Consider the following 15,897-nt stretch of genomic DNA (forward strand, 5'->3'; position numbering starts at 1 on the left):
AATGAAAATTGAAACAAAGGATTTCTACTCTTTATTGTCAGCATTTAAAAAACAGTACTTCTGCAACTCTTAGGTTTGTAAGTGACTAGAAAACTGAACAATATTAAAAGTTATATTATTTATGAAGACCTTTCTTCCGAAGCTCGTAATGTTACTGCCAATATGTTTTATAATCAACCGGAATTATTGAATATGCGGTTGGTAATATTGGAACCACAGTATAAACATGTTTCTTTATGTGGATTGCCTTCAAAGTTTACAATATTTATAAGATTTGACATTTTTTTCAATATTCTATACTTAACACATAAAAAAACTACAGACAATGTATAACACATTTTTAGAATGGTTTAAAAAATCTCTTAAATTACATTGATATATTTGCAAAAGTTACATCACATTTATAAATTGAATATATACAGTATTTATTATTCCCTATTACTCCTGTTTTTAATAATATAAACACAATGTATTCAGGTATAACCTACAGGTACATCCCACACAGTGAATATTTTGACAAGACATGGCATTTACCACTCGCTAATTTAATTTTTTCATAAGTGACTTAAATTTAAAAATTTTCTTTTTATATATTACGATTGATAAAATTTCTGATTATAATGACATTGCTGGAACACTCATAATAATATACTTTGGTGCCATGTTCTAATATTTAAATATTCTGAAATATAAACAAAGTTGTCTTGTGCAAGAGTTTATGGACTAGATATTATTACTTAATAATTAATATTTAATGAAATATATTTCATTTTAGCAGATAAAAGTTTTATGTGGTTAATGAAAGAGGTAAGAGAGTTATAAAATATTCAGTGGAAAACTCCGATAACACATAATGGATTATACATTCATTATTTTTATGAAATCTTTTAAATAACAACAAGATAGACTGGAAAGACATACAATAAACAATTTTGTAATATATATTATTTTTTTGTGAATGTCGTAAAGTTATAAGAATCACGTACATGGAAACATTATATTAATAACTATATAATCATATTCTTCAATAGAAGACTAAAAATGTATAAAATATAAAAAATTTGATTAAATCCAGAAAACTGGAAAAAAGATTGATATAAATTTTGGTGAATATAATCATCATTGGAAACCTGTGATAATGTGGTGCTTCCGAGCGCATTATTATTTTCGCCGGACATATTTCGATGGGTGCAAATAAATTCACACTTGTAAAATGATATTTTTTTCAAGAGTTTATGCAATAGCAAAGGTTGGTAAGGTAGGTATAGTAAGAAATTGAAAAGCGTTTCAACTATCTAGAATCTAGATTATCCCGATACTACTTATTCAGTTTGAAGAATCTTTGAACAAATTGTGTCAGGTTGAAAACTTGGCCCGGTCCGACAGTCGGATCCATGTTGGTATATTCATCTAGGTTATGAGTACATCCTGGAAATACAAATACCAAATATTTAAATTAGTGAACTTTATATAATAAGTAATTATTTTAGAGTACATTAATATTAATTAATTGGGACACCACATAATTAAGTGAAGAGGTGAATCACGATTTATATTATAAGATAAGTGTGGAGATATTTTAAGAAACTTTTATAAGAATCGGTTGTTGGTCATTCAATCAGTCTGTGCCCTGGATTCAAACAGCATAAGTACATACATATTTTTTGAAAAAAAAAAAAAAAAAACTACATATGAAATTGCTGCAGGCTTGAAAGAAAAATAATGCCAAAGAATGGGATTGCACATTATTATACATTTTTCTGATAGATTTACCTTAACTTGAATGTCATTAAATTGACTATGCTCAGAATTAACCTCTCTGTATTCATAAAGCTTGTGATGAACAGAATCTTACATCATCAATATTGGAACATACTTATAGGATTTCGAAACGTTCGTATATTCCTACTTATCAATACTGTCATTCAATCTTGTTTGTAGCTTACCTGATGAAATGAGAGAAACAAAGTATTTTTTATTGATGGATAAATTTGATAGACCAACCTGAAGTTGAAACAGCCGGATATGGAGGTGGAGGTTTGATCCAAGAACCGTCAGGCCTCTTCATGTGACGACGATCAGATGCAAAAGTTTGAAAGAATTCTACGGCAGGAACAACACGAAAGTACCTTAAAAAAAACAAATTTTTAATGTGACACCCATATTAGCTACAACGAAATCACCAATAATTATACAATGCTACACTATAAATGCATAATATGTATACTAACATAACTTTGAATAGCCTAAAAGAACACACCTATTGGAAAAATGTTTGAAAAAATCTTGGACTGAGTTAGATTCAAATTCACATCTATCGCATACTTTATAAGCAATAGTTATGGGTCCCTGGGTTGTGGTTTTTCCAAATTATACATTTCCAATGAAAAACATTCATATGTGAAAAATCAATAATCACATATCAAGGAGAAAGGTCATAAGTCAAGGTTTTTAAACATAAAAATTAGGTATGCCATATTGTCAAAAAAAACTACCCCAAATCCGCATTTTTAAATGTAGAAATCAAACTCAACACCATCTCATTATTATTTTGTATAACTCCCATTTGTTGTTAGTATTGTGTATATGTCAATTCTCTATCCATTCTATCTATGCTTTTAATAAATAAAAATTTCGTCATAAAAAACGTGAACTACTAATTTATGCAATCTAAAGTGGAGTACCCGTACCCGGCTTAAGACAATTAATAATTACTTAGTAACATACAATTTTTGTTTATGGATTGTTATGTTTAAAAACTAATTTCAGTAGCCGTTTTTTCTTTAGCCGCTGTCATCGATATATTTATCATTGGTACTGAAATACAATTTTTAACCATATTACATTGCATAAATTAATTTAACGTGGACTTATTTTGATTTTTCCATTTAAAAATGTGAATTTCAGGTTATTTAGTTTTTTTGACAATATAAGTATAAATTAGTAGATACAGTCTTGTGGGTGAAATGGAAACAGCATATCGTCATTGTGCCTTAAAAATCAGCTATGTGTATTTTTCAAAACTTTACAGGAGAGGCTAAAAACAATGCGAATTACAATGCCTGTCGCCAACAACATCGAAATATTTTTTTAAAGCAATTCCAGAATACATTTTATCATAATCATTATATTTTTTCCTTGGTATAGAGAAATTATTATAAAAATTTTTGGTGCAAAAAACCTGTTTTGTGAAATTTATGCACATAGCCGATTTTGAAGGTGCAACGACGATATCACATTGTAATACTTTTATCATTGTAATTTATCCAAAATGCATTTATTTATAATATAAAGAAATTATCATCATTATTACCTATGGTAGTCAGAGTTGACTACTTGATCAGTCCGGAAAGTCTCGGTTACATATTTGTGGAAAAATGTAGGAAAAGGCAACTCTGAATCTAAATCATACACAAGGCAAGTCTTGGCGTCCCAGCAATACATGAAGATCACATGATAGTCCTAAAAGAACAATGATGTATGATCAGTGTAATAACGGAATTATTACGTTAATTGAGTCAGCGATGTAATTCAGTGGTAGAATTCCATTTTACAAAATAATAAAATAAATTATATTAAATTCTACAGGAATTGGTTGTAACACCATTATCAACACTCAAAAATAAACGACTTGTCTGTGCTAAGTATAACACTCATATAATGAGACGGAATGATCTCTCTCCCTCACCCTGAGCCTATTCAAGAATAAAACCTACCTACTTACATGGAAACATTTATTTAAAACAATTTGTTTTCCTGCAGGCTATTTATTATAAATATTATTTCCACGAATGTGAGAATTTCAATGCCCTGAGGCAATGGTTCCCAACTGGTCGATCGCGATGCGAAATTTGGTGGATCCCAATTATGAAAATAATAAAGATAAGTCAGTCAAGTAACAAAATGTTTGTTTTTACAAGAAATGGATGTTAGCCACTTGCCACAACCAATTAAAGGTAATACTCTTGTGTCTAAATACACATTGAAAAACAGCATATGAATTATCACAGTGCCCGGAATCCACAATATTATAAGCCCGACGCATAACTGCTCGGACTATGTCAGATACATCTAAATTAACAAATGGGATCTACTTTTCGATTTCATGCTAAATTTAATAAAAGCGAAGCATGGATAATGAGATTTTAATTTATTATTTTATTATGGATGAATAATTTTTCACTACTGCATTATTACTTACTTTCATTGATTTGATGAATTTGATGATGAATTTAACAATTGAATACTGACGATTTATAGAGCTTGATTTTGTGCTTTCAACTAGTAAAAATAACGGCGGATTATTTATAGTAGTTGTCGGATAATTGAGCAGCGGATTACTGAGAGTGTGCTGTATAGTGAAATCGACGAAACCGGGGGTTGGATGCAAGATTGCACATGAAAGAGCACAGGGGGGTTGTCCTTCTGCTAAGACGTCCGAAGCCATGATAATCTAATGGTATGGCTATAATGTACCTATTGTTCTACTTACTCAAATAAAAACCTAGGTCAAGGAATTTTCTCATTTTTTAAAGAAATTAATACTTATACCTATCTATTGGGTAAAGATACATTAAGTCATATTGTCCTTGTGAATGTGGCTTTTGAGATCGAAATCCAAAACAAAACCAACTTATTTTTGGGTAACAGTAGGTGTTAGCTTTTGGTTTGTTGCTGGGTCTCAAAAGACACAACCTCAAGAACAATATGGAATACTACATCTTTTCCATCCATGGCCATCTGCACAGCGGTTGGCAGAATTATTTATAACAAATACGACAAAAACATTATGGGTGAGATAAAGTATTATAGTACCACTATGTGATCAGATACATAGGCACCATTTAAAAATGAACCAGATGCGGTAAGGAAAAATATAGGGATGTAATATTGTCCTATTTCCACTAATGATCGATAACCAAATTGACTCACCCAAAAGACTAGACGATCTTCTTCACGACCAGCTCTCTGTCTCCAGAGAGGAACTGTTTTACAAGGATTTGAGATAAAAACTACAAAACAACTTTCCAATTCTTCCGGAACGCGATCATTAACATCTTGACATAATTTCCATACATTTTCCTCGCTGAAACGAAATAGTACGCATTGTAATCGTAATGTTGAAAGATTACTGCATAATATAGCTATTTATATTTACTCACCAGTAGCAAGACACATAAGAGCAGTCGGTTTGCTTAGGAAAGAGAGGCTTCATTACTCTGTCGGATTTTTGTATATTTTCGTTGGAGGGACGTGTTTGTGTATTTAAAGACATGCTGACATTCCTTTCCTTTGTTTCCAAGTATGCCGAGATTAAATCGATTTTTCCATCAAAATGTACAGTCGGCAAAGTAGTTTTTCAAATGTCATAGACAATCTAATGTTGAGAGTGCTAAAAGAAAACGGAAAAACCAAATCAAGATAACATCTAAATGCATTTGAGATCCTACTCGGAGAAAGATTATTCAAAATATTATGAAAAAAGTATTTTAAATACCGAAAAAATAACGTATAATAATTTATAAAAATGGTGAATAATTTGAATGGAAAATTTTATGGTTCATAGATTTGAAATTTAATAATGAAATGCTTGAAAATATGTTTATAATCTTCCACTAAAATTACGATAACTGCGCACTCGTAATAAAATTGTTTTCTTATACGTGAAATGAAATTAATGTGATTTTTAAACTTGTTAACTTTCGAAGTAGGTAGCTATCGTATCGCATAGGGCGAAAATATTTATTATTACAACATTATGAATAAAAATAAACAACCGGATATGAGTATAAAATGAATGTATCATTAGCCCGATGGGTTACACTTGGACCGTGTGTTGACGTTATTGTTCGTGCAATATAAGAATTGGGTTCATATTCAATCACTGAAACATTTTTTCAATATATACTTCAAAATTAAATTCGATTCATCGGAACCATGACTCGTAAGTAAATCCCTCTTGTTTTCACGCTCTCTTAAAAACACTCCGTTCGTCATTTGAGACTGTCAGATGTGTACAATAATTAAATGATAATATTTTAACCGACGCCAGATTCTTTCAGTATGGTTTTACATTAATAACCAAATCAATTCTTGCTACCTAAGTATTTGACTTTAATCCGGACATCATATTTGACAGATTGGATCTTACTGTTTTCGTGGTTACGGTTTCTATCTAGATTGGTACCTACCTATCAGTGACTTCAACCATAATAGGTACTCTGCTAAATTATGCATATTTTATTCATAATCAGCGTTTAAAGATTATATGCATAAATATATCATTAAGTGGAATGTCCCCCAACGTTATTGACTAACGGTATTCTTAATATTGTAATACTTATCTCATAATATATTGGCAATGTATTATGTATGTTTACCATGTATTTTTTTGTTTGTTTATGAAATCTTTTGACATAATATGACAGTCTTTGGTTCCTTATTTGTGGTATGCATACCCCCTGGTGGTATGTGAAAGATTCAAAGTGCTACACGCGCTACTCTGTTGTCCTAAAAACATTTTCTTTATTTGCTGTGCGGCACAAAATAAGACTTGAGCGAGTTATCTGTTTATGTATTTTTGAAAATATAAAATAATATATTTTTTTTTAATACTAAGTAGGTAACGGTTATACTATGCCCTAATTATTTTTGTAAAAATTGGGTTATGATATTATGATAATTAAATCTGTCTCCAAATGGGGTATGATCATATTGTAAGTTTGGGAAACGTGACTAATCCATTTGGACCAGAAATTTTATATTTAACAAAATGAGATGTTAATTGGATATTGGTTATAGTGCCGCAGATGCCCGCATGAGCTTTTATAATTTTTTTGTTACAAAAACAGTTTATTCCATGTAGACAATTATATTAAATACCTTTTTCTGTGTGCGCAGATGCTTTTCGATCCAATAATTGTTAATTTAAAATTTGATATTTTCATATTATATTTCGATGCATCATTATCACACTAAGATTAGGTTGGGTTTGGTCTAAAAAGAAAGGTATAAAAGCTCATGCAGGCGTCTGCGGCACTATTACCTGCTTGTTTTGTTAATATTTCATTACCTGCTAAATAACAGTACTCTAAAATAAAATAAAACTCAAGCATTAATTTCCTGATAATAAGGCATTGACATCATTTAAAATGTATGATTGTGGGCATTATCTTATTTTGGTGAATGAATTACTTAATACACTTATTTGAATTCTTTAACATTTTACTTTGCCTATTCATAGGTACATAGATAACAATTTTTGACAAATGGTGTTTGAATTCACAAGAAACTACTGTTACATGTTACAAAGATGTCTTTGTGAATACATGCATTATCAATAGATAACTAGTTCCAGCCTGCTTTGGGTGTTTGACCTTTTTAACACCTGATATCCTTGAACTGCTGTGAAATTTCTATTTTACACATGGTTATTCCAATACACACGTAAAATTGTCAATTTACTGATTTCAACACAAGTGTTTCAAGTAATTAAATTGGTATCCAAAAGCATTCTCCATGTGAAATTTATTACCTGTATTTAAGGTAATTATTTAGGTACTCGCCTATTCGTATACTGAATGGAAAAATAATACACAAAGTATCTTTCCTGTTGAAATGTTTATTGCTTAATTTGGACACAATGTTAATATTTATCAAAATTTTTAAACTTTCTCCAGGGTCTTTTTTTTTTTTTAACATATCTGAAGATGGATGGAACAATATAATAGAAATGTGTGATGATATTTATGAATTTCAAATTGATGATAGATGATTGTTAATACGCTTCTTTTTCAAGGTGGAAACCAGCGTGACTTGGCGCGAGCCAAAAATCAAAAGAAACAACAGGAACAATCCAAAAAGAAGACCACTGAAAAAACTGGAATGACCTTAGAACAGCGTAAATTTAGGTGTGTATAATTCGCTATTGTGGACTTATTCTAACAAGCATTTTGTTCTCGACATCCGTACTAGAAATTTCTAAATACCTACCTCTTTTATTTTTGTGGCAATATGGTACTACTTTGATGTTAAACAGTAAATGCATCCCATGCACATGCTTATTCTAGCAGACTGTTAAAAGAGATTTATCGTGTATGTCATATACAAAATTGCCATAGGAATAGAGAATTGGTTAATACAGTCGAACCTGGTTATTACGATCACGAAAATAGCGAGATCTCAGATGTAATGAGGAAACATTTATTGACATTTTAGTTTATGATTTTCTCCATACATTTATTCACTTTTATAACGAGCTACTTCTCGGGTATACCGGGCAAAACTGTTAATGTGTCGATCGTTTAAAAACAACATTTTTGACCCTAAGCAATAAAATCCGACCAAGCAGTTAACTAGACTGATGCCGCCGGGATCGGATTGCGTTTATGACACTCAGTGTCTTACCTAATCGGTGTTTTCGCCGACAATATTGAAAAAGTATCCACGCATATGGTTGAAATTGCATGTAAAAAATCCAAGCTTTGTCAATAGGTACCTACCAGCGCTGGCGGCTCAGCACTTCATTACTATAAACAACTTCTTTTGTAGTTTATGAATGCCATGCTTGTTTCAGATTTTTTATGTTCTATGCTTAACTAGAACGTGGCGCGAAAAATGTTATTTAATGATATAACGAGTAATGCTTACAACGAGCAAATTCAGTCTCCCATCTTCCTCGTAATAACCAAGTTCGACTTTACTTTTCCAGTGCATGCACAGGTACTAAATTCTATTTAATAGTAAATGTAACTTAAAACGGGTCCACTGGTTACATTTCATTAGATTGCGATGCAATAGCAACACTCATTATTTTCCATTTAATATTGTCATTCGAGTTCACATTATACCATATTTCATTGGCGAAGGGTGGAGGTAGGTTGTTAAGATCCGACAGAAATAGTGCACACAAAATTTTCTCAGTCATACATATTTGTTTTCATTATACTAAGCTACAATGTGCAGACACTGTTGGATAGTTTTAAAAAATCCGTTTAACCCTGCCTAAACCAAACCATAATAGTTTTGGTATTATTGGCGATCCGCCAAAAATAGTGCAAATTTTTTCAGTCATAATTATTTGTTTTCATTGAATTATGAATACATATTACAGATGGTGTTGGTTAGTTTTTTTTTTAATTCAGTAAGCCCTCCTGTATAACCCAACCAAAATAAATTAAAAATATTCTTCTATCCATAAAATATCCAAAATTATGTATTAATGGCATGTTTTTAGATATTTTATAAATAGATGCATAGTTATAGTTTTTGACTATTATCTATTATGGCTTGGTTTATGCAGGGCTTAATTGAATTTTAAAAACTAACAAACGCAATCTACACATTGTAGTATCAGTTAAATGAAAACAAATACGTATGACTGAGAAAGTTCAGTGTGCACTATTTATGTCAAATTTTAACAGCCTACCTCCACCCTTCGCCACTGTCATAATATTGAAAGTTTCTTAAATCTTCATCATTTAATTTTTGTTTTAAATAACATTGCATTTACCAAATAAACGTATGACTCACAAAATAACAATTATTAAAATTAATAGTATGTATTGGGTAATTCAATTATTGCTTACCTTTAATTTTGAAATATCGTTTTGCTTGATTTGTGTTTTTTTTACTTACATTAATCGACACTGCAGTAAAAGAAATCTTGGTTTTATGCATATTAATAATCAACTAACCGAACAATTTGTACACACAGGAACCTTCTACATATCATGTAAAATACACTAAGTACTTATATAAAATTCTACAGGTTTGTTTATCAGTCGATAGCTATTAATAAAATAAACCATTTGTCTCTGCTTGAGTACTTTGCACTACAGTTGCCTGATAGGTAGAGGAGTCGTCTTTGAAGCTATGAGTATTGGGTTCAATCCAGTGGCTGATCTCAAAAAATGCATTTTTCTTAACATGAGTTCGTTCTAGTGCATGAACCCAATGGGTTGAGCAAAATAATTTTACAACCATTCTTCATAAAAAAAGTCTGTTAATATTACCTTCTTTCCATGAGGGTCCATATAATGGTCTGCGTAGGAACAAACATAGTTATTCATTTTTCTAAATTCTCTCACCATTGATCCGAGTTGCGCGGGTCATTTTCGTATTTAGCTAGTTATTTTTTTTTATTTAATAAAATTAATTTATATTCCTGAAATAATTGCTAGAGTGAATAAGAAACGTCCCTTTCTGTGTGTGAAGTAATCGTTTGTAGTCTTGATTTGATAATAGTGTGACAACCAAAATACCCATCGAGTGTAAAACCAACCTATAGAATTTATACTGTCATTGTATAAAAGGTAATTCTAAGTCAATTAATGTAATAATTTAATTATCATATCATCTTTACACTAACCCTTCAATACATCTTCTAATAAAATATATGAAATTTATAATTGGTTTATGAAATCATTTTGTCATACCTAGTTAACCAGTACCTACTCTATACCGACTTATTAAACAGAAGAAAGGAAAGGTTTGCGTTTACATTTTCTTTGTTACATTCCCAATACTTCGCTAGTGGAGAACTACAAGGTTCTAAGTGTTTATCCTTGGAGAAACAAAAGTAACAATGAGGCAGCTTAGAATACTACTTCTTTGTTGGGTTTGTTTTTTCAAGGACGAACATTTGGAACCTTGTAGTATTATGCCGGGTCCACACCGAAAACAAGTCGCGCGACAACTCGTTAAATTTTACGATAAGCATGATAATTATCGTAAAATTTCTTAAGCAATTATGATAATTATCGTAAAATTTAACGAGTTGTCGCGCGACTTGTTGCCGGTGTGGACCAGGCATTAGGCTCACGACTTGTTATTGTGTATATAAAAGAGAACTTGTAAGCGTAAATTCCTATCATCTATCATTCAGAAGATTGAAAATAAATAAACTTGCTCAGACTGAACAGATAGAAGACGACAAACAAATAAGGAATCGCAAAACAAAAACATTTCCATTATTAATAGCGAGAAACTGTGTGACAACCGTTATCTATTAATCTTGAAGAATGTTTTCAGTGTTTGAGAAGTATGTATTTGCAATTAAGGCCATTTAAAATCACTTAAATTTAACAAAGAGTGGGCATGTTTACGTCCAGCAAAGAGTCTTGAATATTTAATTGACCCCTGGACACGGGTGGTGCTGATTTCTTCCATATTAGTTTAGGTACAGAAAATTTATTACTCAGGGCAGCACCTTTTGTATTACCCTTCGTTTTTATTTAATTAACGTAAATGTTGCAAAATGCTTTCTGCTTGACTTAGATGTTTTTTCTCATATTAGGAAACAAGTAGATGTCATAATGGTCCAGACCAGACGATAATGTCTCATTTCAATGTATGTGAGTGAATGCACAGCAGCCATTGCAGTCTGACATGGTGCCGAGTGTGATGTCATGGATTAACAAATGAACTCTTCTCGATTTTCTCCCTTTGATCACATTCTGCACTTGTCACACCCAGGTCAGCTTTCAGCACTCATACGCTGCTTCCTGCAAGGAATTATTTATGTTCGAGGGCATTATGTTATTTCCTGTATTAACTTTGGCCTCGGTAAAAATTATGACATCTACAATTTCACGACAAATTCGGAATTGTCCACATTATATTATATCTGTTGCCAAATCAATATTTTTTGTTAAAATAGTATTATTATTCAAGGTGTATGTAATTCAGTAAAAATCAGCATTATTGATATACTTCGTAAAATTCCTTTTACATGAATGAATTCATGAAGTGAAGTATTTTGTGTAATATTCGTGAAAAAGAGACAATTTTTTTTACATTGTGTTAAATGTTTAAAAAGAAATCTTAATTAGGTACCTACTTATTATTATTTCAAATCGGTTTAAACCAGTAAGCATTTTTTAATCAACATAATATTTTATTTTCTTTGGTTACCCATTACTACTGTCATTAATTTAATTTAAACATCTTTTCCCAATAACATATTACTTATTGTGAAAGTAATAGCATTAATCGTCAATTTCATTTCTTCAATCCAATCGTAACTTATTATGCAACGTCACTATTCTACATCATCGGTAATTTGTATGAAAATTTATTATTACAGTATAGATTGTGCATCTTCATTTTGCAATATCCGTGACCTTATTATCAACTAATAATATTGAATCTTGCAACATTCGACAAATTCCTTCCTGAAAATTTCATCATAAAATTTTTGGTTCTATTTTCAAAATATTCTGTTTTAGGCAATGTATTGTTATTGGTATCTGCATATCTTTCGTAATACGATGCGCTCTCATTTTGCACAGGCAGATGTATTGGCCAACGATTGTGTGATTTTTTTATACTTATTAGGTATATTTAATAATATTATTTAAAAAATGTATTATGTATGTCACAAAACTAAAATTTTAAACCATGGTTTGCAATCACTGAATGTCGGGGTTGGTTTATATATTGTGAAATTTTTATCAGCATTATAGAAAGCAGTTAGTTTATAAATAAAAAATATTGAAATCTCAAAAAAATTTGCATAGTTACGAAAAAAAATTATTACTGAATTATCAATCATCATTAATATACTTCGAATTCGTGGAGAAGTTTCTTGGATGTTTTTTGTTCATATAAATTCATTTGTCGGCACACTGATTTTTTAGTCTAATTTAATTTTTATGTCTAATAACACGATTGACAAAACATGAATCCCGTTATCCCAGAATTGAAAATTCTACTAACCATGATGATTTCTTCTATCCCACAAGCATGTGTAATGTTTTTGCTGTATATATTTTTTTCCTTCAAACAATTCACCCCTTCTACTGATACCACACCACACCACTGGGATGAGTGAATAAAATTAAGTTATCTCTCTGAATATCGTTCCACTAAATAACATTTTTTTTATTTTTAGGGATGCAGAACTAATGCGGGAAAAGCAGAAGAAGAAGGATGAAGATGCAGCAGGTACCGCTCAAACGTCTACATAAAACATACCATCTTGTCTTCAAAACAGTGAACTAAATTTATGTGGGAATCACCATTATAATTTGGCTTATGATCATCTCACACTTTTAAAATTTATTTATTTCAATTATCTTTTAACATTGCCAATATTATTTTTTCATTGTTTTAAGACTTTTGTTTTATTATTGATTATTTACTCACTGATTTTTGTATAACCTGTAAAAATATCAACATACACACATAAATTTTGTACAATAATTAAATTATATAGATGTAAGATTTAATGGCCTTTTCTTTTTGATTTTGTTATAACCATCTCAAATCTAATTCACATAGAGCACAACCAATTTTTTCGCTGCGCTGATAGAGAAATGAAAATTGTACATTGCCCACAATATATTTGAGAAAACCCGATATAAATTCTCATTGGCCGATAGCCACTCCAAATTAATTGGTCGATATCTGATGGGCTGCATATTGTTTAATACCACCAAGCTGACAAATGAATGGCCCAGATGGCCCAGAATGCATTTTGAACTGATAGAAATAATTGTGTATGCTTCAAATCTATGTAAATTTAACTACAGGCCTTTCCTATATCATGGTAAATCATTGGCCCAACTAATAAATACTACTCCATCTTCAGTGCAGTCATTGAACAATATGGAATCAGAACCATCCAAAATCCAGAGAATTTTTAGACAAATCAATTCCTGGTCGGTGTTTGGTGCCAGTTACCACACATCTTCCAGCTGGCGGGGGCCTCTGAATCATTAGGTTTCCCATCCTGAAATATCTCTTGAGTTAGTATTTCCCGCATTGCTCTAAAAAGAAATCAGGGTTTTCGTAAGACAGTATTCAAAACCCCAGTCGATTTTGAAATCAGCAATGAAAGGAGTTTTGCCTAACAATAAAACTTATTCGTTTTGACGTTTAAGTCCTTGAGATAGGGTTTGCCCTTCTTTCTTCCTGTGAGCTATTAATGTACTAATTTTTCTTCATTGTTAGTCGTTCCTCTTATTTATTCAATAGTGATTACCCATGTGTCCTCATTGTCTATGCTTTGCAGGTAAACAAGCAATTTCCAATAAGGCATTTTCTCAACCATTGTGTTTTAAAATTTTCTTCAATTTAGGTTGCTTGTATCATTGAATACCAAAAAGTAAATAGCACAAAGCCAGAATATCGATTATTATTATTTATAGTTCTTAAAAACTCTCAACTTACTGTTGAAGACAATCTTCTATAGATAGAGGTGGAGCCTAAACATATCGCACCGTGAGTGTAAAACCAAGGCATCTGCAAATTTTTCAATTTCGAGATTAAATGCAAAACAACTGCAAAAGTCGTGAACTTGATAATGTAAAAGTGAAGTAAATGAAAGAACATGCAATATAATGTAGATATAAACCAAATATTATGGTTTTTTTTTAGAATCTTTATTTAACTAACAAAACGAAGACTTCAAACCCTAATATATCCAAAATATGTCTTTTGCAGATCCCTTAGTTTTACACTCACAGTGCAATATGAACATGAACCAATAAAGTAACTGATTTTATATTATTTTTTTCACGCAAGTGAGTTATTTTGAAAACCGACGTTTTGAACCTGTCTGATCAAAATTTCCTCATTAGCGACAGGAAAAAAATCGAGAGTGATGACAGCTTTAAATACCTGGGGGTACATATCACGAGAGAGCTTACTATCCAAATGAGATTGGCTGAAACAACATTCACGTATAGAATATCCGGAACACGATTGTTCTGATTGTTACCGCTTATTCAACCCACGCATTCTGATGGTGCTGCTTTACGGTAGTAAGTCATGACATCTTACGATGACTCAAAAATCAAATTATACTGAGCTTATAAGCATATACGCGGATACTAGGTATGCGGAGTACTGAAGAGTTAAAAAATGGAGCATACAGCATCTCATCACATCAAGAGTGAAGAAACAACATTGAACCGGGCTGCGTATGTCTTAAGACAATTTCAAGCCAGTCTGCCTGATCTGCAGGTTAACTGAATTCCAGTGTCCTGGAGAGTCGTTGAATACCATACTGGTATTGTATGTGGTATCATTATACTCTAACCTAGGTATATCGTCAAAGAAGAAGAAAATATAATATATATATCGGTGGGTATTTAACATCTTAACCTCTCACCTCAAGCACCTTCTCTTGTGTTTAGTGTTTGAATATTCCCAAGCTAAAAATAACATAATTTTCTAATAGGTATTGACATGATTCAAAAATACTGTGTAATATAATTATTTAGGTACCTACAGTGAAACCCCGATTTTACGGTTTTCAAGGGTCCCTAAGAATAAAACGATAAATGCTGGATATATAAAAAAAACTCGTTTTTCTCCTGGATTTTTTTTGACGTTTTCAATTATTTTCAGTTTCTCAGCTAGAGTTCTAGTTTTCTTCATAGGGGGCATTTTAGTTGTACCTTATAAAAATTCGTGATATGAGATGCGGGGCAAGCGAACGCCGACCAACCTGCCGAAGCTGACTGAAAGGTCTGTAGTATGTATCATAAACAATTCTACGAAAGCGAAATGAATTATTCAACAAAAACCGTCAATCGGGATAATATTTGTGACGGGACCATAATAATTATTTAGTCGATAGATCGAGGAAAACAATAAATCGGGGACCGGTTAATGTTTGGCGGGACTGAATGATGGGACGAAATGAACGATCCGTGCGGGAAAACGATTTTTGTGAGAACGGTAGATCGGGGTTCCACTGCATGTTGATCTGGCATGGAAAAAATGATCCTGGCTCAACCATACCACTCTGAGACTTCGTAGCTTATTAAATTAGATAATAAAAAAAACCACTAGCATTGAAGAAAGAAGTTGCTGACCTGGATTTTAGGGGATCATGCATGCATGCATCATTACAAAATAATATTTTTTTGAATTATCCATGCATAAAAA

At 31.6% G+C, this 15,897-nt stretch overlaps 2 protein-coding genes across 3 annotated transcripts; one reads left to right on the forward strand and one right to left on the reverse strand.

The window, feature by feature from the left end:
• Nucleotides 1-954: 954 nt before the first annotated feature.
• On the reverse strand, nt 955-5,394 carry tun (N-terminal glutamine amidase tungus). Its single transcript, XM_085946383.1, has 5 exons — nt 5,163-5,394; nt 4,933-5,086; nt 3,314-3,462; nt 2,005-2,129; nt 955-1,428 (listed from the first exon to the last, which is right to left on the reverse strand). Exons 1-5 carry the CDS (start codon nt 5,273-5,275, stop codon nt 1,319-1,321), a joined length of 651 nt encoding a protein of 216 aa, XP_085802509.1. The 5' UTR covers nt 5,276-5,394; the 3' UTR covers nt 955-1,318.
• Nucleotides 5,395-5,788: 394 nt separating this feature from the next.
• LOC147072342 (putative SERF-like protein) lies at nt 5,789-13,229 on the forward strand. Of its 2 annotated transcripts, none has more exons than XM_085946384.1 (3): nt 5,789-6,534; nt 7,027-7,910; nt 12,893-13,229. In XM_085946384.1, the coding sequence occupies exons 2-3, from the start codon at nt 7,771-7,773 to the stop codon at nt 12,966-12,968; spliced, it is 216 nt and encodes a 71-aa protein (XP_085802510.1). In that variant the 5' UTR covers nt 5,789-6,534; nt 7,027-7,770; the 3' UTR covers nt 12,969-13,229. The 2 variants fall into 2 exon arrangements, with proteins under 2 accessions (XP_085802510.1, XP_085802511.1); XM_085946385.1 differs by having other exon boundaries at nt 5,789-5,944; nt 7,799-7,910.
• Nucleotides 13,230-15,897: the final 2,668 nt, after the last annotated feature.

The sequence above is a fragment of the Rhyacophila brunnea genome, unplaced genomic scaffold, assembly GCF_057557595.1.
Source record: "Rhyacophila brunnea isolate RB1 unplaced genomic scaffold, BYU_Rbru_1.0 scaffold_2, whole genome shotgun sequence".
Classification (NCBI taxonomy): Eukaryota; Metazoa; Arthropoda; class Insecta; order Trichoptera; family Rhyacophilidae; genus Rhyacophila; species Rhyacophila brunnea.

Coding starts and splice junctions, on each gene's coding strand:
- tun (XM_085946383.1), bottom strand. CDS start 5,275: ATGTCTTTAAATACACAAACACGTCCCTCCAACGAAAATATACAAAAA. Junction 3,463..4,932: donor AAGATCGTCTAGTCTTTTGG/GTGAGTCAATTT, acceptor TTGTTCTTTTAG/GACTATCATGTGATCTTCAT. Junction 1,429..2,004: donor TCCGGCTGTTTCAACTTCAG/GTTGGTCTATCA, acceptor TTGTATTTCCAG/GATGTACTCATAACCTAGAT.
- LOC147072342 (XM_085946384.1), top strand. CDS start 7,771: ATGATTGTTAATACGCTTCTTTTTCAAGGTGGAAACCAGCGTGACTTG. Junction 7,911..12,892: donor TTAGAACAGCGTAAATTTAG/GTGTGTATAATT, acceptor TTTTATTTTTAG/GGATGCAGAACTAATGCGGG.